This window comes from Pelodiscus sinensis, chromosome 27 (assembly GCF_052426305.1).
Source record: "Pelodiscus sinensis isolate ZL-2025 chromosome 27, ASM5242630v1, whole genome shotgun sequence".
Taxonomy (NCBI): domain Eukaryota; kingdom Metazoa; phylum Chordata; order Testudines; family Trionychidae; genus Pelodiscus; species Pelodiscus sinensis.
Genome location: NC_143078.1, coordinates 5571020 through 5596272, shown reverse-complemented (window position 1 = coordinate 5596272; position 25253 = coordinate 5571020). Strand labels below are relative to the sequence as shown.

Here is a 25253-nt window from a genome sequence, read left to right as displayed (position 1 = left end):
AACAAACTTGAATCTTTTTTCTTTAGGTACAGAATGATTGGACCAGCTTCTGCTCGTTGTGTGATTAGAGGAAGTGGAGTTGATTGGGATAAGGAGGTTCCATTTTGCGAAAGTAAGCTGATTTAATGTTTTAAAAACAGTTCATGTCTGGGGATGGGGGAGTGTAGCTGGCACTATCGTGGAGTCAGTCTGTTCTCACTTTGACATTTAATCTAAACGACAGTAAAACTTGGTTCTTTTTTGAGGACTGTCCCTGTGGGCGCTCCACCTTAGGTGCTTCGGCGCTGCTGAGTCCAGGACGGAGATCTTTTACAGCAGTATCCTTGGCCGGCCACACGCGCAGTGAGCTGGTGTGTGTTCTATGCTGGCTACTGTGCATGCACAACTGGCCCTTCTCCTCCTCCCCAGCTCCATCTCTACCACCGCTGGCTACATCACAGCTCCAGCAGTCTCCCTCATAGCCTTATCTTATCTAGTCTGTAAATAGTTACCTTAGCATTTAGTCATATAACTTTAGTCAGTAGTGAGTAGTCAACGTTTAGATAGTTTAGTTGAAAAAAACAAAACAAAAACCAAACCACAGATGGAGAGAGAAGTGGCGGCAAGCCACTTCTCTGAGCCAGCCTTCCGTCGGCTCCTTTGGGATATGCCGGGTTCATCTGGCTTCAAGTGCTGCTCTGCTTGTAAAGCAGCCATACCTGTCTCGGAGAGACATGACCAGTGCCTCTGCTGTCTAGGGCATCACCAACTGACTGAAAGCTGCCCTTGCTGTCAGAAACTGAGAAGCCTCTCTATGAGAGCAAAGGAGCTACAGATAAAACTAACCATGGAGAAAACTAACAGTGGCATTCCTGGTAGCAATCACGTCTGCCAGACCAGTAGGGGAAATAGCAGCTTTGATGGCGGATCCACCTTACACTGTATTCTGCAGGGATATGGTTGTGCTTAGAACCCACCGCAAGTTCCTCCCTAAGGTACTAATGGAGTTCCACTGCAATGAGCCAATAGACTTACCTGTCTTCCCCAAAGCACACAGCTCTCCATACCCTGGACATCCGCAGGCCACTAGCTTTTTACCTACAATGCACTATGCCTTTTAGTAAAACTCCCTGGCTCTTTGTCTCTTCTACAGAGAGATCACAGGGGCTGCCGATCTCTAATCAGAGATTTGGCTGCATCAAGCTAGCATATATCATAGCCTAAAAGGAGTTAACACCAACTGTACGGACATACCGACACGGGCAGTGGCAGCCACCATGGCATTCCTATGAGGAGTATTGACTGATAACATGGGCCTCAGTATATACCTTCACGCTACATTACACATTGCAAACTTTTGTAGACACGGACATGAACTTTGGCCACACAATACTCATGGCCTCACAATCTCAGCATCCGAAGCTTCCACCGCCTCATACAAACACTGCTTCATAATCACCTGAGGTGGAGCACCCACAGGGACAGTCCTCGAAGAAGGAGAGGTTACTTTGAGATGGTTGTCCCCGTGGGTGCTCCACCACCCTTCCACCTCCCCTTTACTTCAAGATACAACATCTCCTGGGCAGAGAAGGAACTGAGGAGCTGAGGGAGGGCCGGTCACGCATGCACAGTAGCCTGCATAGAACACATACTGGCTTCCTGCACGCACGGCCGGCCATGGGTACTGCTGTAAAAGACCTCCGTCCTGGGCTCAGCGGTGCTGAAGCACCCACGGGAACAAACATCTCGCAGAACTCCAGTTACTGCGGAGGTGAGTAACTTCTCATGTTTGTTTGGAAAAAGAAATGAAATCATACTGTGATTGACTGTGGGGTCTAGATGACTCCTACAGAATTGACATTTTAAAAACCTCTTTATATTTTTTCACGTCTAATCCAACAGGCTTTATGGAACCTCTTTGCTATTGTATCTGTGTAAACCTTGCTCCTCACTCAGTAAAAGGAATAAAAATTACTTCAGGAAGTCTTGATCCTTCCCAAAACTGTCCACTTAAAATATCAGGCTCTTTTGGAATTAATCACTATTAATATGCCTCTACCTTAATTTGATCTCTTGGATGCTTTCAGTGTATCAGTCATGCTGCTGTGTGCAAGCTAGAATGTGGTGCTGACTCAAAAACCATCATAACTTAGTTTTCTGCTGGTAGAACAGTAGGACCTCTTGAGCTGCCAGGCAAGAGAATTCTGCTTTCTGAGGCTAACTTTGGGAAGGGCCTTACTCTGTTATGGTCATCCTCGAAAGCTGGAGTTGTATGAAGTATCCTCCTTGACCAGTGGCTGTATTGGATTGAGTCAAGCCTAAAAGCAGAAAACCTTCAGAACAAAATATTGTTAAAACACAATATTAAATATACTTTTGGGTGGCTAAATAGCTTTTGGAAGGATCTGAAATAACGTTCTTAGTGAAAAGTCTCTTCAGTTCAACGTCAATGTAATCTTTAATTTCATGTTGACATTCTTTTCTTCAGCAATACCTTGTCTTCCACCTCCTAATATCGCCCATGGATCCCATAGTCGTGCGGGTGAAGAAGAGTTTGTATTTGGCTCAGCAGTAACTTACAGTTGTGACAAGGGCTTCTCTCTTATTGGAGAGGCCTCCATTCATTGTACAACGAATGATAAAGTCAATGGAGAATGGAGTGGGCCGGCCCCTGAATGCAAAGGTTAGTAGCATCTAATTTTTTATCTCCTTACTCAAACATCTCCTCCCAGGAGAACTGTATTTTCATTGCTAAGTAGCCCAGTTACCTGAGGAAATTTAGTTAGTGCTTTGTCCCTCTAAATACCTATTGTGCAAACTAGTTACTGTTGGAAACTTAATCTCTAAAGAATGACTGAGACTTTCTAAATACATCGTTGTTCGGAACAATTTTACTGCTAATATATCCTGTATTTGTGTGTGTCTTCTATGGTCCAAGATTGCAGTTAATTCTTATGCCACAAACAGTTGATTTTAGGTGAAGCTAAACTAGTAAAGTAAGGTTTTGGGTTTATGCCTATTCAAATGCTAAAGTGGGGAGTGAACCTGATAAACAGGGTCCTTTGGCAGCTTTATTTTTCATAACTGTATGGGAGGGCTTCTTGGCAGTGAAGACTCATGGTTTTGTGAGTTCATATCACAGCTATCCTCATTTCTTTGGTGGGTTAAATAAGTCCTGTGCCATCCTCATTTTGGAGGCTGCCATCAGTGTTCATGCACGTTATTGCATGTAACTAACAGTACTTCTAAGTCTTGGAATTCAAGGAGCTGCCGCAACCTGGTTTTTTTTTTTTTGATGGGTTTCCCCTCTGAACAGCTGAGATTGTGAGGCTTTTTGAGAGGCACAAGGAAGATTGGCTAACTTGCTGCTCAGTATATCTCTGCCCTTTCCCCCTCTCCTTCCAAAAGTAGGGAAGTTCCATTCCAGAATGGGATCACATGCAGACCTTTTATAGCTTGCCCTAAATTTCAGATGCCTTTGTACAATAATGATGTGTAGCTAATGGGATGGGAGGAGTGCTGATACCGTAGATTTTGGTGCTGTCCTATATATAGACTAACAGTTTTTACAAGGGAAGATCTAAAGTTGCATAACTTCAGTTTAAAATACATTTTGATACCACCTGTAGTCAAGTATCGGGGCTTTTTTTTTTCTTCTGTCCCCACTAACTGCTTCATGTGCAAAATGGTCTAATACTGGTACTTTTAATTTTCAGTGGTCAGGTGTCCAGAGCTACAAATCAAAAATGGAAAAAAGCAATCTGGATTTGGACCTAACTATTCATATGGAGACACAATAGTATTTGAATGTGATCCTGGTTATACCTTAAGTGATAACCCTTCAGTTAAATGTGAAGCTAATAGTTCATGGGTCCCATCTTTACTAGCCTGCCAACGTAAGTATAAGCAGTTATGTTGAGCCTTAACATGTTAATATTTAGGAAGTTTGTTGGTTTTTACTAGCCACGTTAGAATGATGTCAAGTTTGAGGGAGTCTGTCCCTCCTTTTTTGCCTTAGAAATAACACATGTTGCACCTACAACTTCCCCTCTAGAAGAAGCAAAAGTTACTTCTCGGAAGTTGCATGAACTTTTGGCTACTTAAAACCTAGAGATTTTTATCATGTGGTTTCTACAAGACTGAAAATGGAAGTGTGACTGTCACAATGTATATTTCATATCTACATTTTAGAATTTAGTCATTCACGATCGCTAATATAAATAGCGTTTTTCTCTCTTAGGTTTTAAAGCACAATTTATTTCTTCATCCACCCACTGACAGAATCCTTGGGGTGCAGCCAACTGTGATATGGTTGTGTCCCCTTAAATCTGCAGCCTGGGCTGTCTCTCACAATGCTTTGCTAGTGACAAGAAGCAAACCCCTTCAGGACTTGTGATTACTCATTACCACTTCATGCGGAGACCCACACCCAGCTAAGATTGCATGAATGCTCCTAGAACCACTCCACACAATGTTCAGCGGCATCCTATTTGCTCATAGATGGAAAATCTTAGAGGAACCACCGCTTGGGGTAATTGTTGCTATGAAATGGAAAATCCTAATTCTAGCCTTGTTCTAGGGAAATCGTGCGGTCATCCAGGAGAGCTGAAGAAAGGCAGTGTTATTGCAACAGATTTCCTGTTTGGGTCAGTGGTCCAGTTCATATGTGAAGAAGGGTAAGTTTCCACCTGCTTGAGTTGACTACTTGTGCTTAGTTTGTGGAACATAACTGGATACTCTCATATTCCCCCATCTCCTGTAAGCAAGTTATTGTTTCATAATAAGGCAGCATTCCTGCTTCTTAGCTCAATTAATGTAATTTTGAGTAGTAGTAGTGTTGGGTGAACACAAACATCTTCTGTGGGGATAGGAGCCAAGTGAGCAGGGCAGCCCTTGGAATGTCTTGGCTTTTCAATCTGCTTGGAATGATTTTAAATGACTGCAGTTTCCTCAGAGCTATGCAGCGAAGGGACTCGATGGCCCATCTATCTGCAAGGACACACCCAGCTGGGAGAGGCCTCTAAGTTGGCTGGGAGAGGTCTCTGGGAGACCGCCCCTGAAAACTTCCACACAATGTTCAGCGGCAGTCACAAGGGCAAATAGGATGCTAGGAATTATTAAGAAAGGATATCAAAAAAGATATTTTGGCATTAGAAAAGGTTCAGAAAAGTGCAACTAAAATGATTAGGGGTTTGGAATGGGTCCCATATGAGGAGAGGCTAAAGAGACTGGGACTTCTCAGTTTAGAAGAGAGTAGACTGAGAGGGGATGTGATAGAGGTCTATAAAATCATGAGTGCTGTGGAGAGGGTGAATAAAGAAAAGTTATTTATTAGTTCCCATAATAGAAGAACTAGAGGACACCAAATGAAGTTAATGGGTAACAGGTTTTAAACTAATACAAGAAAGTTCTTCTTCACGCAGCATGTAGTCGACCTGTGGAACTCCTTGCTAGAGGAGGCTGTGAAGGCTAGGACTATAACAGAGTTTAAAGAGAAGCTAGATAATTTCATGGAGGCTAGGTCCATAAAAGGCTGTTAGCCAGGGGATAGAAATGGTATCCCTGGCCTCTGTTTGTCAGGATGGAGAAGGATGGCAGGAGACAAATCGCTTGATCGTTGTCTTTGGTCCACCCTCTCTGGGGCACTTGGTGCTGGCCACTGTTGGCAGACAGGCTACGGGGCTAGATGGAACTTCTGTCTGACCCAGCACTGCCGTTCTTATGAGTTAGTTTGAAGATATGATGGCAGAATGACAGTAGTCTGGCCTCTCCTTTGAAAGTCTAGGGCTGTGCTTCAGTGGCCTGAATAGTGAAGTCTCCAGGTGCAGCACCAGCTGGGAGGGCTATAAGAGTCTTGTGTCTGGGCTTGAAAAGAAAGAATCCCTTTGTGCGTCAAGTCTCATGTCACAGAAACTGGCCATAGCAGCTGCTGGTGCTGAACTCTAGATCCACTATGTCTGTGCATGTGGGCCTTCTTCCCAGGAAAACTCAGAGAGAGAGAAATAGGTAACGGCTCATAACCCCTCTGCCTACCTCCAGATACCGGCTGATTGGAAAGCCTGACAGACGATGTGAGATTTCTGGTACGGACGTTGCATGGAGCGGTGTTATGCCGTTTTGCGAGCGTAAGTAAATTACAAATATTTGTCCAGGTGTCTATGTAGGCAGTGCTCTCTTACTGCTTGCCTCGCAAATGTTGTTAAGCAGATAGGGAAGCATTATGATCACCACTTTAGAGAGGGAGAACTGAGATACAGATTAAATGAGATACAGGGTGATATACGGAGTTAGTCAGCATTGGCAAAGCCAAACAGTCAATCCAAATCTCCAAGTGTTAGGTGTTTACCTTAATGGCAAAGTATCACTAAGGGAGCATGTTTGAGAGAGGCATGCGAAGGGGCTTTGTCCCCAAGGAGAAGTGTGTTGTTGAGTCCAATTTCTGACAGCAAAAGATTTCAGTTTCTTTGGCAGCTGAATACATGAAAAAACCAGAGAGCTTGGTATGGCAGCAGTGTCCCACCAAAATGGTTATTGGCCATTGTGGATTTTGGAAAAAAGTAACAGATGTGCCTGCTAGGTACTTGTATTAATTAAAACTAGGAACCTAGAAACCGGTCTACTCAGTAGTAAAATATTACAATTAGCACTCATCTTAGTGAGTTTGGTAATTTACATAACACCAGTGTCAGAGCAGATCAGTGCTCCTGGGCCATCCCCCGTTAGCCTATTTTGTTCTTGTAGTTTAGTAGCTAGGGCAGTTAGTTTTCTTTAGCATATTAATTAATTTGAAGCTGCTACTTTACCAGTATCAGTTCTCAAATACACTCTTCCTGTGTCTCTCCAGGTATTCTGGGTCATCCCCATCCTGACATCCACAATACAAGAATCCTAAACCTATTCTTGTACAATAGTGATAGAAATGTAGCCGTGTTAGTCTGGTGTAGCTGAAACAAAATACAGGACTATGTAGAACTTTAAAGACTAACAAGATGGTTTATTAGATGATGAGCTTCGTGGGCCAGACCCTCTTCCTCAGATCAAATAGTGGAAGAAAATAGTCACAGCCATACATACCAAAGGATACAATTTAAAAAAAAAATTTTTTTTTTAATTGTATCCTTTGGTATGTATGGCTGTGACTATTTTCTTCTACTATTTGATCTGAGGAAGTGGGTCGTCTGGCCCACGAAAGCTCATCATCTAATAAACCATCTTGTTAGTCTTTAAAGTGCTACATAGTCCTGTATTTTGTTTTAGCTACACCAGACTAACACGGCTACATTTTTATCACTATTCTACATGTGAGTTAATAGTATTAGAGGTGATAATTGGGGAAGCTATCTTTGTAATGGGTAAGGTAGCTGGGGTCTTTGTTCAGCCCCCCTGCGGAGAGTCGAATTTTAGCATGAATGCCAGTTCAGAGGATTCCCTTTCAAGTGCAGATTTGAAAGTCTTCTGAAGTAGGTGATTAGGTCATTGAGACAGTGTCCTTTCTGGTTGAAATGGCAAGCAACTGTTTTTTCTTTGTGATCCTGTCTAATGTCTGTTTTGTGGGCATTGATTCTTTGGCGAAGTGTCTGAGACGTTTGTCCAATGTACATAGCATATCTATTCTTGTACATGTATTCTTTGGTGCTAAAATGGAAGCAGGTTTGCTGTCCAGCAGAAAACCTTATTAGCTGAGGCAGCTGGGTCAGTCCAAAAGAAAGTACAAATCTCAAGTACCCACCATTTTCGTGCTTCTACTATTGTTTTTTCCAGGCAGTAGTCAGTTACCTGAAAATAGTACATTTCACCTCATGGTGAAGACCAGTGCACCGGTCTTCAGGGACTTTTCTTGTTCCTTCTCACTGTTTGGGAGCAGAGTATCTCATTTCTTTGGTCTTTGGTCCTCAGTCACATCAGACCAGTCAGTCCTGAGCACTGTGGAACTGGTTTGTCCTCTGCAGTTTTTCTCCATTTCCCTCACTAGTCCCTTTTCAGGGACCATTTTCATGAAGAAATTCCATCGAGTGCTCGAATAGCTGATTAATCAAAATTTAACATCCCTAGAGAGAATCTATCCTTTTTTTTTTCCCTTTGGTGCACAAGACAGAACTCACTCTGCTCATAGATGGAAAATCTTAGCGGAACCACTGCTTGGGACATTTGTTGCTTTGAAATGGAAAATCCTAATTCTAGCCTTGTTCTAGGGAAATCGTGCGGTCATCCAGGAGAGCTGAAGAACGGCAGTGTTATTGCAACAGATTTCCTGTTTGGCTCAGTGGTCCAGTTCATATGTGAAGAAGGGTAAGTTTCCACCTGCTTGAGTTGACTACTTGTGCTTAGTTTGTGCAACATAACTGGATACTCTCCTATTCCCCCATCTCCTGTAAGCAGGCTACTGTTTCATAATAAGGCAGCACTCCTGCTTCTTAGCTCAATTAATGTAATTTTGAGAAGTAGTAGTGTTGGGTGAACACAAACATTTCCTGTCGAGATAGGAGCCAAGTGAGCAGGACAGCCCTTGGAATGTCTTGGCTTTTCAAGATGCTTGGAATGATTTTAAATGACTGCAGTTTCCTGAGTGCTATGCAGCGAAGGGACTTGATGGCCCGTCTATCCCCAAGGACTCGCCCAGTTGGGAGGGGCCTCTGAGTTAGTTTGAAGATAACGTGGCGGAAAGACAGTAGCCTGGCCTCTCCTTTGAAAGTCTAGGGCTGTGCTTCAGTGGCCTGAATAGCAAGGTCTCCAGGTGCTAGGAGGGCTATAAGAGTCTCATGTCTGGGCTGGAAAAGGAAGAATCCCTTTGCGTATCAAGTCCCATGTCACAAAAAATGGCCATAGCAGCTGCTGGTGCAGAACACTAGATCCATCATGTCTGTGGATGTGGGCCTCGTGTGATGCAGTGGTTTATATAGAGCACTTTCTTGGGCTAGGACTGATGTGACTGGTTATCTCAAGCTGGCCAACCCCAGCTGGGTGTGCCAGACCCACACCTACAACCCAATGCACTCCAACGTGAAAAGTGTAGAACCGGTGTGGAGCTGGCATAGTAACAACCCCCAGCAGCCTGCCCCAAAGTGCTGATGTTCCTAATTTGCCTGTGGCTTGTGATTCCTTGCCAGGGCATGACCCAGCTTGTGTGGTGAGGAAGACTTCAGGGCACAGAAAGGAAAGATAGAGGCCCTGGCCCAACCCAACCTCCCTTTAATTCACTGAACCTGCATAAGATTTCATGATTTAATTCTAGATGGGTCTGGAGAGTTGTGAGTTGGCGAAGGAGCCTTTTCTCCTATGATGATCACTCAACAGTCAGAGGTGTTTGTCCCACCTTCTGTGACTGGGGAAAATAGCTTCCCAAATAATTGCTCCCCAGGAAAACTCAGAGAGAGAGAAATAGATAACTGCTAATAACCACCCTGCTTACCCCCAGGTACCGGCTGATTGGCGAGCCTGACAGACGATGTGAGATTTCTGGAACGGACGTTGCATGGAGCGGTGATGTGCCCTTTTGTGAGCGTAAGTAAATTACAAATATCTGTCCAGGTGTGTATGTAGGCAGTTTTCTCTTACTGCTTTCCTCACAAATGTTAATAAACAGATAGGGAAGCATTATGATCACCACCTTAGAGAGGGAGAATTGAGGCATAGATTAAATGACTTCTCCAGAGTGATATACGTACTTAATCAGTATTAGTCAAGCCAAACATTTAATCCAAATCTCCAAGTCTTAGGTGTTTACCTTAATGGCAAAGCGTCATTAAGGGAGCATGGTTGAGGGAGGCATGCGAAGGGGCTTTGTCCCCAAGGAGAAGTGTATTGTTGTGTCCTATTTCTGACAGCAAAAGATTTCAGTTTCTTTGGCAGCTGAATACATGAAAAAACCAGAGAGCTTGGTATGGCAACAGTGTCCCACCAAAATGGTTATTGGCCATTGTGGATTTTGGAAAAAAGTAACAGGTGTGCCTGCTAGGTATTTGTATTAATTAAAAACTAGGAACCTAGAAACCAGTCTACTCAGTAGTAAAATATTACAATTAGCACTCATCTTAGTGAGTTTGGTAATTTGCATAACACAACACCAGTGTCAGAGCATATCAGTGCTCCTGGGCCATCCCCTGTTAGCCTATTTTGTTCTTGTAGTTTAGTAGCTAGGGCAGCTAGTTTTCTTTAGCACATCAAGTAACCTGAAGCTGCTGCTTTACCAGTATCGGTTCTCAAATACACTCTTCCTGTGTCTCTCCAGGTATTCCGTGTCGTCCCCATCCTGACATTCCCAATACAGGAATCTTAAACCTATGCTTGTACATGTATTCTTTGGTGCTAAAATGGAAGCAGGTTTGCTATCCAGCAGAAAACCTTATTAGCTGAGGCAGCTGGGTCAGTCCGAAAGGAAGTACAAACCTTAATACCTGACATTTTCGTGCTTCCACTACTGTTTTTTCCAGGCAATAGTCAGTTACCTGAAAATAGTATATTTCACCTCATGGTGAAGACCAGTGCACCGGTCTACAGGGACTTTTCTTGTTCCTTCCCACTATTTGGGAGCAGAGGATCTCATTTCTTTGGTCTTTGGGTCCTCAGTCACATCAGACCGGTCATTTCTAAGCACTCTGGAACTGGTTTGTGCTCTGCAGTTTTTCTCCATTTCCCTCACTAGTCCCTTTTCAGGGACCATTTCATGAAGAAATTCCATCGAGTGCTCGAATAGCTGATTAATCAAAATTTAACATCCCTAGAGTTAATCTATCCTTTTTTTTTTTTTTTTTTTTTGGTGCACAAGAAAGAACTCACTCTGCTCATAGATGGAAAATCTTAGAGGAAACACTGCTTGGGATAATTGTTGCTTTGAAATGGAAAATCCTAATTCTAGCCTTGTTCTAGGGAAATCATGCGGTCATCCAGGAGAGCTGAAGAACGGCAGTGTTACTGCAACAGATTTCCTGTTTGGCTCAGTGGTGCACTTTATATGTGAAGAAGGGTAAGTTTCCACCTGCTTGAGTTGACTACTTGTGCTTAGTTTGTGCAACATAACTGGATATTCTCATATTCCCCCATCTCCTGTAAGCAGGCTACTGTTTCATAATAAGGCAGCACTCCTGCTTCTTAGCTCAATTAATGTAATTTTGAGAAGTAGTAGTGTTGGGTGAACACAAACATTTCCTGTCGAGATAGGAGCCAAGTGAGCAGGGCAGCCTTTGGAATGTCTTGGCTTTTCAATCTGCTTGGAATGATTTTAAATGACTGCAGTTTCCTGAGTGCTATGCAGAGAAGGGACTTGATGGCCCATCTATCCCCAAGGACTCGCCCAGCTGGGAGGGGCCTGTGAGTTAGTTTGAAGATAACGTGGAGGAAGGACAGTAGCCTGGCCTCTCCTTTGAAAGTCTAGGGCTGTGCTTCAGTGGCCTGAATAGCGAGGTCTCCAGGTGCAGCACTGGCTGGGAGGGCTATAAGAGTTTCGTGTCTGGGTTGAAAAAGGAAGAATCCCTTTGCGTGTCAAATCTCATGTCACAGAAACTGGCCATAGCAGCTGCTGGTGCTGAACTCTAGATCCTTCATGTCTGTGGATGTGGGCCTCGTGTGATGCAGTGGTTTATATATAGCACTTTCTTGGGTTAGGACTGACGTGACTGGTTATCTCAAGCTGGCCAACCCCAGCTGGGTGTGCCAGGCCCATACCCACAACCCAAAGCACTCCAATGTGAAAAGTGTAGAACCGGTGTGGAGCTGGCATAGTAACAACCCCCAGCGGCCTGCCCCAAAGTGCTGATGTTCCTAGCTTGCCTGTGGCTTGTGATTCCTTGCCAGGGCATGACCCAGCTTGTGTGGTGAGGAAGACTTCAGGGCACAGAAAGGAAATATTGATGCCCTAGCTCAAGCCACCCTTCCCTTAATTCATTGAACCTGCATAAAATTTCATGGTTTAATTCTAGATGGGTCTGGGGAGTTGAGTTGGCGAAGGAGCCTTTTCTCCTATGATGATCACTCAACAGTCAGAGGTGTTTGTCCTACCTTCTGTGACTGGGGAAAATAGCTTCCCAAATAATTGCTTCCCAGGAAAACTCATAGAGAGAGAAATAGGTAAGGTCTGATAACCCCTCTGCCTACCTCCAGGAATCGGCTGATTGGGCAGCCTGACAGACGATGTGAGATTTCTGGAACGGACGTTGCATGGAACGGTGATATGCCCTTTTGCAAGTGTAAGTAAATTACAAATATCTGTCCAGGTGTGTATGTAGGCAGTTTCCTCTTACTGCTTGCCTCAGAAATGTTAATAAACAAATAGGGAAGCATTATGATCACCACCTTAGAGAGGGAGAACTGAGATACAGATTAAATGGCCACCCTTATCCAGGGTGATATACGGAGTTAGTCAGTATTGGTAAAGCCAAACAGTCAATCCAAATCTCTGAGTGTTAGGTGTTTACCTTAACGGCAAAGCATCGTTAAGAGAGCATGGTTGAGAGAGGCATGCGAAGGGGCTTTGTCCCCAAGGAGAAGTGTGTTGTATCTGCTAGGTATTTATATTAATTAAAAACTGAACCTAGAAACCAGTCTACTCAGTAGTAAAATATTACAATTAGCACTCATCTTAGTGAGTTTGCTAATTTACATAACACCAGTGTCAGAGCAAATCAGATGCTCCTGGGCAATCCCGTGTTAGGCTATTTTGTTCTTGTGGTTTCGTAGCTAGGGCAGCTAGTTTTCTTTAGCACATCGAGTAACTTGAAGCTGCTTCTTTACCAGTATTGGTTCTCAAATACACTCTTCCTGTGTCTCTTGGAAAGTACACTGGGGTTGACTTCTCTTATGGGTCAGCTGTACCTTATACATTCGACCGTGGTTACCAGGTCATTGGAGAGGCCTCTATTAATTGCACAACCAAGGACAGAGTAAACAGCATGTGGAATACACGTCCTCCCCAGTGTGAAGGTGGAGCTTCTGTATGTGCAAAATGGTAGTGCTCTAGTTTTCTTTAGGAGATCAAGTAACTGTTGCTTTACCAGTATTGAGTCTTAAATGCCTTCTTTTGTGTCTTCCCAGATATTGCGTGTCATCCTCCTCCAGACATCTCGCACGGAAATTACATTGGAGTTGACTTCTCCTATGGATCAACTGTAACTTACTCATGTAACAGTGGGTACAAGCTCACTGGAGAGGCCTCTGTGTATTGCACAACCGAGGATGAAGTAAACGGAATGTGGAGTGCACGTCCTCCTCAGTGTGAAGGTGGGGCTTCAGTATGTGCAAAATTAGTAGGAGTTTCTTTTTTTGGCATTAGAAGGGACAACTGAAACTGAGAAAAATCTTCCTTAAAAAGAAAAATACTGAATCTTCCAAGAACTTTGTAAGCAGAACTGCCATAGGATTAAGTAGGAATTCCTTCAGTGGGAATGCAAAGTCTGCCCTCTGAGGATATGTCTAAACTGCAAGGTTATTTTGGAATAACTGCTGGAATACCTATTTTAAAATAGTATGTCCATACTACATGGAAGCTTCGAAATCAATCTGAGGCAGATGCACTACCTTCATTTTAGAGTCCCAGGTAACACTTGGGAGTATTTACTCTGAATGGCCCTGGGGAGGAGCTAATTTGAAGTAGCAGCAGCAGTGAGTCCATACTACTGCTATTTCAAAATAAGCGTTAATCCTCATGAAATGCGGGGCTATTATTTCAAAATAAGAAGCCTGTTATTTTGAAATAATTTTGAAGTAATGGGCTTGCTGTTTGGACGCACTGATGGTTATTTCAGAGTAACGTTTTGTCTTAGATGACAACAAAGGAAGAGCAGACAAGGTAGCTATTTCCTATTCACTTTTCAGTACTGTATTCCATTGGTTCTTCTGGCCCCCTGCCAACACATTTGCTAGCTACCTGAGTTTAACACCTTCAGAATTTCGCCACAAAGTCATTGGCAAACGTAGCCACTTCCATAGTTTTTGTGCAAAAAAGGGACTATTTGTGTTTTAAATGGCAAGCGTAGACCTGTCCTGAGCAACAACTTTGTATCACACACAAGGTGACAACACTCCCACGTCACAATTGATACGTGGTTGATTTAGCAGGTGAACTGAATAGTGTCTTTCTGGCTCACCCATTAGAACAGTATTGAGCTTTCTTCTCTCCTGGAAGAAGCTGTTGTATTCTTTAAAATTAGGCAGGGCCGTTCTATATACCTGGATATATTTGGAGAATTTTAATACATTTTTCTTTTCCAGTTAGCACCAGGACAATCTGTAACTTGCCAGAGAAACAGAAAGTGTTTGGATAAATATTTTTGAAGAAATCATATGGCTGCAATTCCTCTTTCATATTATAGTAGTTAATTGTTTTGTTTTGTTTTTTCCCCCTCTTCCAAATTCTAGGTTCCAACATAAGCACAGGAGTCCTGGGTAAGTAGTATACTAAAAAGACTTGGGGTCAGATTAACCACTGAGGTAGATAAAAATAACTCAATTGACCTCAGTAGAGCTCTGCTGATTTACTCTAGTTGAACATTTTCCTTGAACCTAGCTATTGCCTCTTGGGGAGGTAAATTACTTATGCCAGTGGGATAGGTAGTGTCTACATGGAAGCAGTAGAAGTGAACAGTAGTTTGGATTTTGGATTTTTCATATACTAGAATAAAGTCCTATCATTTTATGCAGTATGAAGTTTTCTAGGTTTTAGATAATTGGTTGTGAATACCCACTTGTGTATGATGTAATCATTTTTTGCTTCTGCTGACATGAACCCACATATTGTATGGCACTGATGATGGTCTTACTCACAGTGAACTTTTTGAATGCCCTAATGCTAAACTTTTGCCTAAAGATCAAAGCCTGAGGAGGGTACAGTACAACATGTTAACTGTGTAACCACAAGCAATGACTCAGGATTCAGAAACCCTTCTGGTACAGATAGAATCACTTCTGATCAGATTCATCCTGAACTTTTTAGAGATTTTAATTTGCAAAGGTCACAAATGCTAGTTCTGTGTGGAAGACTAATGCCATTCTCTGCTTGTCTCAGCGATCATAGGGGTGTCGTTGCTTGTCGGTGCCGCCATCGTCGTCGCCGCCGCCGTCATCGTCGTCAAGAAAACTAGGTATAAGCAGAATATGGGGCGAGGGATTTTTCTAAATTGCCATTCATTGCAATGTGTATGGACTGTTGTTTGGTTTCCATTTAATGCTAGTAAATCATTTCATAAAATGAATCATGATCTCCATATGCAAGAGTGGGGCTAAAGAAATAGACCATCACTAGTATAATCTTGTGAGTTTGCAGCTGGAGAAATCTTAGTGCCTTTCACATGCCAATTTTTGTTAGATCGTTAAAAAGAAAACATTCTCTCCCCACTAGCCTCTTTGTCCTGGATGAAGCACAATAAAGTAAAAATAACGAGAAGTCCTGTGGCACCTTATAGACTAACAGATGTATAGAAGCATAAGCTTTCATGGGCAAAGACCCACTTTCTCAGATGCATCTGGTGAATTAGATCTTTGCCCACAAAAGCTTATGCTCCTATAAATCTGTTAGTCTATAAGGTACCACAGGACTTCTCGTTGTTTTTGTAGATTCAGACTAACACAACTACCCCTCTGATACACAATAATGTAGTTTCACAAAAATAAACAAATCCAAAGCATTCTTTTCTGTTGGCATGTTACAGAAAAGTAAGGCTCATGATGGATTTATCCTATTTTAGATCTGAAAAGATTTTTTTTTTTTAATCTCTGTTATAAGGATTTGAAAAGAGAAGGAGACAGGATAATTTCTTTTCTTTTTTTTTCCCTACTGCTTTTTTTGCATTTGGCATGTTAGTGATATAAATAACATGTGGTTCTCTCAGGTTTTGTTGGAGGACTTTCTGGGATTAGTAAGGGAAGTGTCTTTGTGTATTTTGAGCCCTCAATTTTTAATTGCAGAGGGAAGTGGTGTTTTAAAAATTACACCAAAAAATCACCTCTCTTCTCTAATCTGTTAGACAATGGTCTTATATAGATGTAAACAATGTTTGAACTGTCTAATCCAAAATCCTTTCTACTTTCTCAGCTGCTGGAGGGATGTTGTATCTCTTGCAATGTCCTACTGTAACTTTATTAATTCTCTAGTTGCCGATGAACTAAATTTCTAATACCATTGAGGCTGGTCTTGTATGTAACACATCAGTACTGAAGTGGCATAAGCCCCCTTTTTTCTTGTTTTGCCTTCACCTTTAAATGATGGTTTTCTTCCCCACCCAAACCATTCTCTTCCGTCCGAAGGATTTGAGACCTCTTTAGATCTGGTAAATTAATCTGTGTTGGTGTCCTCTGATGTTATGAGTGAGACCTCGGATGCCTTCAAATAATCTTTCCAAACTTAGCAGCCATAAAACTCTGATGTTAAGTTTGAGCCTAAATATAAATTTCCTTGCAGTCTCCTTTTTAAGCCTGCTGAGCAAAATATGGCCTGTGAACCTAATTCAGACCGCCCAGCATTTCTGTCTGGCTTGCTCAGCTGATTAGCAGGGCATACAGGCAGCATGTGTTCAGCTTCCCCTCTCTACATCTTTCTTTGGCCTTCCACCAACCTGCTCCCAGAACTCTCCTACTAGCTGTGCAGATGGGGGCAGGAGAGGAAAGGAAGAGGGGAATGTTGAAATTAGGGTGTCCCCTGCCTCTTTACCCCATCTTTGGCAGAGCAGGGGATGGCGAGAGGGACACCACAAAGGGCGACTCCAGTCTGAAGTAGGGATATAAAATTTTGATTAATTGGCTAATTGAATAGTTGATGCAATTTGCACCAGGACTGTAGCTACACTTCAAAGGCAAAAGTACTGTGGGAGCATGGGGCCAGCGGGGGAGTCCCCAGCTGACCCCAGACTCTATGCGGCACTGCTGCTTTCAAATGCCACGTGCAGCCTGGGGACTCACAGCTGTCCCCAGGCTGCACTTGCTGTTTCAAAGCAGCAGTGTCATATGGAGCCTAAGGTCTGGCCCCAAGATCCACACGGTGCTACTGCTTTGAAGCACCCTATTTTCTTCTTCCCCCTGGCTGCTGCTTTCTGAGAGAGGCAGCAAGGAGGGGAAACAATTACTCAACCAGTATGTTGATTTATATGATAATCATTTGCTTATCGGATAGTCGACTATCGTTCACATCCCTAGTCTGAAGTATGGTAAGTGACTGAGATGAGTACCTGTCTTAAGAGGTAAGTCTACTGTTTCTTAAATTTTTCCAACAGCCTGCTCTCTCTCTCATATACAAACACATTCTTTTCCCTTCCCATATGCCCTGTCTGCAGAGCTGGGGAGGGGTACACAACAGAGCAGGACAGCTTTCCCGCTCTGAAAGTAACAGTACATGGTGTCTCTCAGAAACTTAACTAGCAGCAGTCAGCACACCCATGGTCACACGCCCACACCACCTCATCTGTGCCACAGACTTTCTCCCAGTCTCTGTGCCACAAAGTCTGTCTGTCAGACACAAATCAGTCTCTCGCTCTTTCTGTCTCTAATCCTCAGACCGGCACTTTCCACTGGAGACTCTGTCCCTTAAGGATATGGGCCCAGAGCAGGCCTAGACCACTTATCAAAATTTGGGAAGTGGCCCCCCTGAGAGAATTATTGTCCATCCATTTTTAACAGAAACTAAAATTGTTTTCCTTTTAAAGTAACATTTATTTTTCCTTTCCACCATTCAGCTTTTGCCATTCTCAAGAAAACAAGTACCAAATGCCTTTGGACAATGTAATGGAAGAGAAAACTTGATTTGCACCCCTGCAGGTAAGGGTTTTGCACCCCAGAAGGGTTAGATGACTTCAACAAAAAATGTCAAAATTGTGGTGATCTCACTTAAATGCAGTGATACTCAAATTGAGCCTTGAGAGCTACAATTGGCTCTTTGGTTCCTAACTTTTCTGTGTTCAATCAAGATAGTTTTACTATGATAGTGCAACTTGATAGCTGGTTAAGTTACAAAATTGTTTGCTGTGAGAAGAATTAATTCTCGACAACTGTGACTCCTTTGAATAATGTTGATGGCTTATTTGTCTCCTGAACAACAAAGGTGCACAGTGTATTGAGTGGAAAGTAACTGCTCCTCACCCGTTGTTCTGCCTTGTTGGTTGCTTGAATAAAAAACAGTGTCTGTTGTATCCCCCAAACACTTCTGGTTTGGCTAAGCCAAAGATAGGGAGCCTTTTTTGGGTTCGAGGCTGCTGACCCACAGAAAAATCAGTTGGAGGGGCTGCACATATGTGAGGGGGGAAAAAAAAGAAAACCAAACCCCCACTCTCCCCACACTGATGTGGCCCCTTACTGACGAGAAAAAAGCTGCTCCCTATATCACAGTTGCCTTGCACAGCAGAGCCTAGAAGGGCCCTGGCTAGTATATTTTATGTGCTCCAGTCCTGTGATGGGGTGGCAGAGAGGCTGGAATACCAGCATGGGCTCCCCAAAGCCTCGGGAACCGCATCTAGGCAAGCCGGGCGGGGCCTGAGGTTCCCTACCCCTGGGCTAAGCTTTTGTTTGTAGCAAATGACCAGATCGCATTTGCAGTGTCATACCACTCTTTTGAAGCTGGAAAAACAAAACCAGTTCTGGTGAATTACATGTATGTGTTTCCTTCTAGTAGAAAAGAAGGAAATCGTGGATCAGATGTTACCTACTTTTGAAATGATGTTTTGTTTGTATGGTTCAGGGGAAACCTGCTCTCTGTCCAATGCTTCTAACCAGCAGGTTCTTACACTAACTAGAATAAGGCCTGAACAATTCACCTCTGCACTTAAAGGTGTTGCAGTGACTCCTCTGCTTATAGATCACTCTATATTTAGTCCTGTGGCTGTAACTGTCAGTACTGCAAACCAACTTTTCGTGGTGTTGCTTTGCTTTGAGTTGTTGTGCCATTATGTAATCTGCCTTCATATGTCAAGCTACTGCTTCATGTATGTGCATTTTTAAACACACAATACACAGTCCCTGATATGAACAAGTTCACAATGTGCTATTTATTGTGACTTGTAAACAGATTTTTTTAAAGGAGACTGGACAATCTTTCCCTATGAAATGTAAAAATGTTCAAATGACAGTAATAAAAATGCAATAAAATATTTCTAAAGAAGAGCAGGAAAATAGAAAAACCTAATTTTAATATTGGTGTATCCTTTTATGCAGGCAGAAAACCGCTTTTCCTCATTGTCGTGCATTTTGTTTGTTTTCTGTGGTGAACATGGAAGCATTTTCTTCACCTTCTACGTGGACGTGGATATTTTATATTCTCGCAATGAAGTTTGAGGGGAAAATGCAAAGTTATAATGTGTGGTCAAAACTGTTTCTGTAGCTGCTTTTCTTAGATCCTTATAGTGGGAAAGGTCAACTTTACACAGCACCAGATTGTAGCATTTAGACTGTCCTCCTTTCTGACCTCTTGCTGTTGTCCATGAAAATGCCTTGCTTGCAGATTTCTAAGATGAAGACAAGTGGCAGCATCAAGGATTATGCTTTGGCCTTCTTTCACTTTCATGGAACTTCTTGACCCTGAGCAAGTTGACTGAGCTGTCTGTCATCTAGAAGAGCATGCCTTGATTAGAAACTTCAAGAACAAGACCCTGAACTTCCTCCTGAGCTTGCTTCATTGACTGACTCAGCTATTTTCTTGAAAACGTTGTGGAGGTTGTGTGTTTGAAAAAATTAAAGAACCTTTAATTTTGAAGAGTTGCTGGATTATAAAAGGGCTTCATGAATGCCATTCCCATCACTTGCTCTTCAAAGACATGGCACTGGATATCCCTTGCACTACTGTAAAGAGACAATCAGGTTTTTTATAATGTTTTATGTTTATAGGAGTTAAAATTACAGCCTTAGAATGAAATTTTGTCTTCAATATTTTTTCTTCTTGGATTGCTTATTTAAAAATAAATACGACTTTAGAGGCCAGAAGCTACAGGTTAACTTGTTAAATCAAAAGCTTTATTTAAAATTGTCTGAAATTTATAATATATTATCTGGGAAAAATAAATGTGTTCAGAAAAGAGGAATTGTAAATTTATGGTAACACATTTTTTAAGTCAATCTTGGTACCTTTGTGATGCAGAAACTGATGATGCCTCCGTATTTAGAATAGTGATAGAAATGTAGCTGTGTTAGTCTGGGGTAGCTGAAGCAAAATGCAGGACAATGTAGCACTTTAGTCTTTAAAGTGCTATATTGTCTTGCATTTTGCTTCCGTAGTTAGAGACTTTGCCCTTTTTTGTGCAGAGGATCCTATGTTGAAATTCTAATGTTCACGACAGTTAAAAGAACATGCATACAAGAGTTCTTGCATTAAAGTATTTGTGCAAGAGTGTCTACTCTGGCATATGCTTTTGCGCAAGAGCATCCGTGCCAGTGTACATGCTCTTTTGCGTAAGAGAGCTCTGATGGCCATGTTAGCCATTGGGCTTTCTTGCGCAAGAAATTAACGTTGCCTGTCTGCACTGTTGTGCAAGAAGACTTCTGCACGAGGGCTTATTCCTGAGCGAGAGCATCATCGTTCTTGCACAAGGAGCCCTGATTTCACTCCCAGAAGGTCCGTGTTCTTGCACAAGAACTCCCGGTCAGTGTAGACAGGCCCCATGGTTTTGTGCCATGGCGCCAATGTAGACACAGCCGCAGTGTCGTGGTGCGAGGGGGCAGGGCGCCTCTGAGGGGCGGGAGAAGAGACTCAGGAAAGTCTCCTCCGTGCGCAGGGCTCAGTGCAGCCCCGGCCCCTCCTCCTGCCCCGGGGCCCCGTGCTGCGAGCGCCCGGCAGCCCCGCGGCGTTTTCAAAGCGGCTGCCGTTAGCGGAGGGCGCGCCCTAGCGGCTAGTGACTGCAGCGCGCGGGGCGTGAACGGTCGCTGCAACGGCCACGTGAGTCGCTTTGCCGCTCGCGTCGGAGCCTGGCTCCGCCCTCCGTATGCGTCAGCGGCGTGCAACGCGCCCCCGCAGCCAACCAGCGGCAGGGCTCCGCGCAGGCGCAGAGGGCGGCGGGGTGTGGGCGAGACTGGAGAGGCGCTGGGAGCCGCGCTGCGCCATGGGGCTCGTTCGGCCGCGCTGGGAGGCGCGTCTCAGGGCGCTGCTGGCGCTCGCGGTGCTTCCCAGCGGAGCGCGGGGTGAGTGTCGCGGGCGGGGGGAGGGACGGTTGGGGCGTCCGCCGCCGCACCCCTGTTTTTCCGGGGTCCTCTCCCTTTCCGGTCCGTAGCCCCGCCCCCTTCCCGGTTCTGGCCCCGCCCTCGCCCACCTGCCCCTGGTCCTCGTCCCCCTGTGGCCCCGTTCGCGGCTCCTTCCCAGCAGCCCCCCACACGCAACGGGGCGCCCCGGCCAGGGAGCCCCGGGGGCGGCGCCTGGCGCGGAGGCTAAACCCGCCCCTCCCCCTCCCCCCCGTGGGGCTGACCCCCGGGTGCGGCCGGGCCCCTCCCTAGCGGCGGGGGAAGGAAGAGCCGCTGCCCGCGGAAGGGCAGGGCGCTGCCGCAGCCAGTAGAGCCGGCTTGAGCAACCTTTCCGGGGGGGTCCCCTACGCTGGGGGAGGGTCTGGAGCCAGGCAAAGCGGGGGCCGCGGGCTGAGGGTCCCCCCCCCACCCCCCAGTAGAACAAAGCGGGGCTGAGCCACTCGGCCGGGCTGAGACATTCCCGGTGTGTGGCCCCAAGCTGAGTCTGCAGCGCCCCGCAGGCGCCACGCCCATGGGTGGGTGACTGGTGGCAGCTCCAGAGGGGCGCAGGGTGCTGTGACGTGTAACAAACACGCAGAATGGGTGTAGTTTCCTGTCCCATGTGGCATTGAGATCACTCACAGAGAGAGGAAGAATGAGTCTGAGCTACAGCCTTAGCTGAGAATTAGCTGGCTTTTGGCTCATGCCGTAGAACAGTGGTCCCCAACCTTTAAAGGCGCCCGGGGGGTGGGGCCACTCAGGCGCCGGGTGTCCCAGGGGGTGGGGCCGCGCGTCCTAGAGCACACCAGGGGCGGGGATGCCCTTGCACCGGGCGCCGGCATGTGCCCCAGGATCGGGGCTGCCCGATCACCTTGTGCCATACGCCGGGGCCAGCACTGCCGCCCGAGCCACGCGCCTGGGGCCGGCGCCGCGTGCTCGCATGTGCCCCGGGGCTGGGGCCACCCGAACACCGCACACCAGGCGCTGGTGCGTGTCACGCGCCTGGGGCTGGCGCCTCCAGTGCGCCGGGGGCGGGGCTGGCTTAGGTTGTCGGTGGGTGCACACAAATGCCCCGGCGGTCGCCATGGTGCCCGCGGGCACCACGTTGAGGACCACTGCCGTAGAAGCTCATGTACCAAGGGCGAGTCTACACAGCACGGCTAAAGCCAAAATAAGCTACATAGCTTTAGCTATGTCAATTGCATAGCTTAAATCAAATAGCAAATTTTAGCTTTTGGTGCTGTCTACACAGCAGGAAGGCCGAGGAAGCACACTCTTCCTCCAACTTCCCTTACTCCTCATAAAATGAGAGTTACAAGAGTTAGAATAAAAAGTGTCCGAGCTCAGAATATTGACATGTCGAAATAACTGCTTGTAGTGTAGATGCAGACTATGTTATTTTTGAATAATGCCTGTTGTTCTGAAATAACACTTATGTGTAGATGTTGTACTTAAAAGAAGTACTCGGGATCTTGTTCAGGGGGATAAGGCAACATGCCAAATTTATTGATCACACACAGAATAATCAACACTTATCATATGCATATGATATATATATATATATAAGTCACTCATGCACTCACACACACACACAAGCATACTCTGTCTTGCTGTTGTGTTGTTACCGAGTTGCTCCCCTTAACTTCACTGGCCAGGTGAGCTAGATGGGGGAGGGGTGGAGCCAGGCTTCTGCCAATCCAGATCAATGCTCCGATGGTGACAAGACGAAACCCGGGGTCCTCTGCAAGACACCTCACTTTTATAGCATCCCTCTCATATGCAGATATATCCCAGATTCAAACTCTGGGTCTGTGTCCGTTGGTCCCTTTGTGCTGCAGAGAGGGTGTTTTCCAAAGAAGGTGCCTGCTTCTAATCCCCAAGGCCTTCAATATGTCTGCTCTTCTTTCTTCAGCCCACTTGACACCTTGGGTCTGGCTTCTACCCCCTCTTCAACTGGTGTAGCTGTTTGGAGGTGCTTGGCTCCCAAGTCTTACTCATTCACACCTCATTCATTCAACAGGGCAATTGATTACAGAGTGGGGGGAAAGAGAGTAGGGGGAAGATCTTATTCTACTCCTAGCAAAAGACATTTTTACCATTTTAACTATATATATTCAGTTTTCTACAAGTTTTCTATATAGGGTTCTAATACAAAGTTACAAGGTTATATGGATTTAGGTTCTAATACAAAGTTATCAGGTTATATGGATTTAGGTTCTAATACATAGTTACAAGGTTATATGGATTAATACAAAGTTACAAGGTTATATGGAGAGGCACAATGTCAAGTCATATGAAGCAATATATATAATACATAGATTTATCTATATAGACGTACAGGCAGTCCCCGAGTTACGCGGATCCGACTTATGTCGGATCCACAGTTACGAACGGGCCCTCTCCCTGAAGCAAAGCGGCGGAACGCGCAGGCTCTGCTTTGCTCCCCGTCCCCCTGGTCTGCAGACCAGGGGGACGGGGAGCAAAGCAGAGCAAAGCTGCGGAGCCCGAGGGCAGCAGGACAGCCATGGCGCATCTGGGCTGTCCCGCTGCTCCCGTGCTCCCCGGCTTTGCTCTGGACGCCTGTGGTACAGCAGCTGGGGCGCTGCCGGTTGGTCCCGTAGCGCCGCTCTGGGCGCTACTGGACCAACCCGGCAGCACCCCAACTGCTCTGCCCCAGGCGTCCCCAAGTCAGCGGCTGCTGAAACTGACCAGTGGCTGACTACAGGAAGCCCCTGCCCTGGGCTTCCTGGAATCAGCCGCTGATCAGTTTCAGCAGCAGCTGACTTGGGGATGCCTGGGGTTCTTACGTTGAATCTGTATGTAAGTCAGAACTGGCTTCCAGATTCAGCCGCTGTTGAAACTGATCAGTTTCAGCAGCGGCTGAATCTGGACGCCAGTTCCGACTTACATACAGATTCAACTTAAGAACAAACCTACAGTCCCTATCTTGTACATAACCCGGGGACTGCCTTACCCTAAGCTCCAGAGATTCCAGGTTCACGTTCTCCTTTTGGTGTTAAACCCTCACATGCCCCCTTTCTTATCCCCTCCTTACCCTACAAGGACCAGTTGCTTCTGTGTCCATGCGTCATATAAGAAATACCAGCAGATGTATCTGGTGTTGCTCAGGTCTTTAGCTGAAGGAATTTTGTTGTCTTTTTGGAATATAAATGAAAAATATACATGCTTTATTTCAGTGGTTGTATTTTTTCAAAATGAAGGCTAGAGTAAGGGTTATGGGGAAGGAGAAGCTTAGGACAAAGGGTTAGAGTTGGGAGGGGACTCAAAATGGGGTGGTGGCCTCAGGGCAAAGGGAAGGAAGTGGGGATGCAGAAGTGGACAGGTGGGAGGTGCAGGACTTGGGGCAGAGAGCTCAGGACAGAAGGTGGCGGAACTTTACCAGTGCTACTCATGGCGGTGAGGATGGCGCTGCTCCAGCGTTAGCTTCTCCCAGGAAGCTGTGGCAGTGCTCTCTGGCCAGCATGGGGCTAGCGCTGCACTCCCTGGAGGGGCTCCTCCCGAGTGAGGGGATCTGTGTCTGTGCGCTTGTCTGGTGTGGGGAACATTGGGGCTCTGTGGGCCAGCTTCGGCCTCTAACTGTTCACTAGGGATGTTAGATATCATGTATTTTGCAATAATTTTTAGCAGTTATACATTTAATAAAATGCTCCCCCTGGGGCAGGGCCAGCAGCCAGTGTGCTTCTGGCCTCACTCCCAAGGGAGCCCCTGGCCACTTCACACTGCTGCCTCTATAGTAGAGGGAGCAGCCTCAGGGTGGCAGTGGGAGCTGGTTTGAAAATACAGAGATACAGAGGCAGCAGCGTGGGGTGGCAGATCGAGGCGTTCCACAAAGGGGGCCCGTTTAAAAATATAGAGATACAGAGGCAGCAGCGCAGGGTGGCAGCAGTTTCTCTCTGCAGGGGGGCCCAGTCTCCTCACCGACAGAGGCTGCTCCAGGATCCCACCTACTGCTCCCCCTTCCCACCTGGACTGCTGCGGAGCTGATGCTCCTGCTTTTAAGCTGACTCCTCCCCTCCTCCCACTACCTTATACTCAGGCAGCAAGGGGGAGGTGTGTAGTTGTTTGTGTTAACTGATAAGCTCAGGCACATTGATTAAGGCTATGTCTACACTGGCGGGTTCTTGCGCAAGAACGGC

General features: G+C 45.4%; 1 protein-coding gene across 1 annotated transcript in view; it reads left to right on the top strand.

Moving 5' to 3' along the window:
* CR1 (complement C3b/C4b receptor 1 (Knops blood group)) overlaps nt 1-25253 on the top strand; it is a 238352-nt gene that overhangs the window by 174904 nt on the left and 38195 nt on the right. The window contains exons 100-113 of the mRNA XM_089773562.1: nt 27-112; nt 2468-2662; nt 3696-3875; nt 4559-4655; nt 6019-6104; nt 8172-8268; nt 9395-9480; nt 10846-10942; nt 12076-12161; nt 13006-13191; nt 14329-14355; nt 14975-15050; nt 17634-17697; nt 20847-21060. Of these exons, the coding sequence (XP_089629688.1) occupies nt 27-112; nt 2468-2662; nt 3696-3875; nt 4559-4655; nt 6019-6104; nt 8172-8268; nt 9395-9480; nt 10846-10942; nt 12076-12161; nt 13006-13191; nt 14329-14355; nt 14975-15050; nt 17634-17697; nt 20847-21060 (1577 nt within the window). The remainder of the gene's footprint in view (nt 1-26; nt 113-2467; nt 2663-3695; nt 3876-4558; nt 4656-6018; nt 6105-8171; nt 8269-9394; nt 9481-10845; nt 10943-12075; nt 12162-13005; nt 13192-14328; nt 14356-14974; nt 15051-17633; nt 17698-20846; nt 21061-25253) is intronic.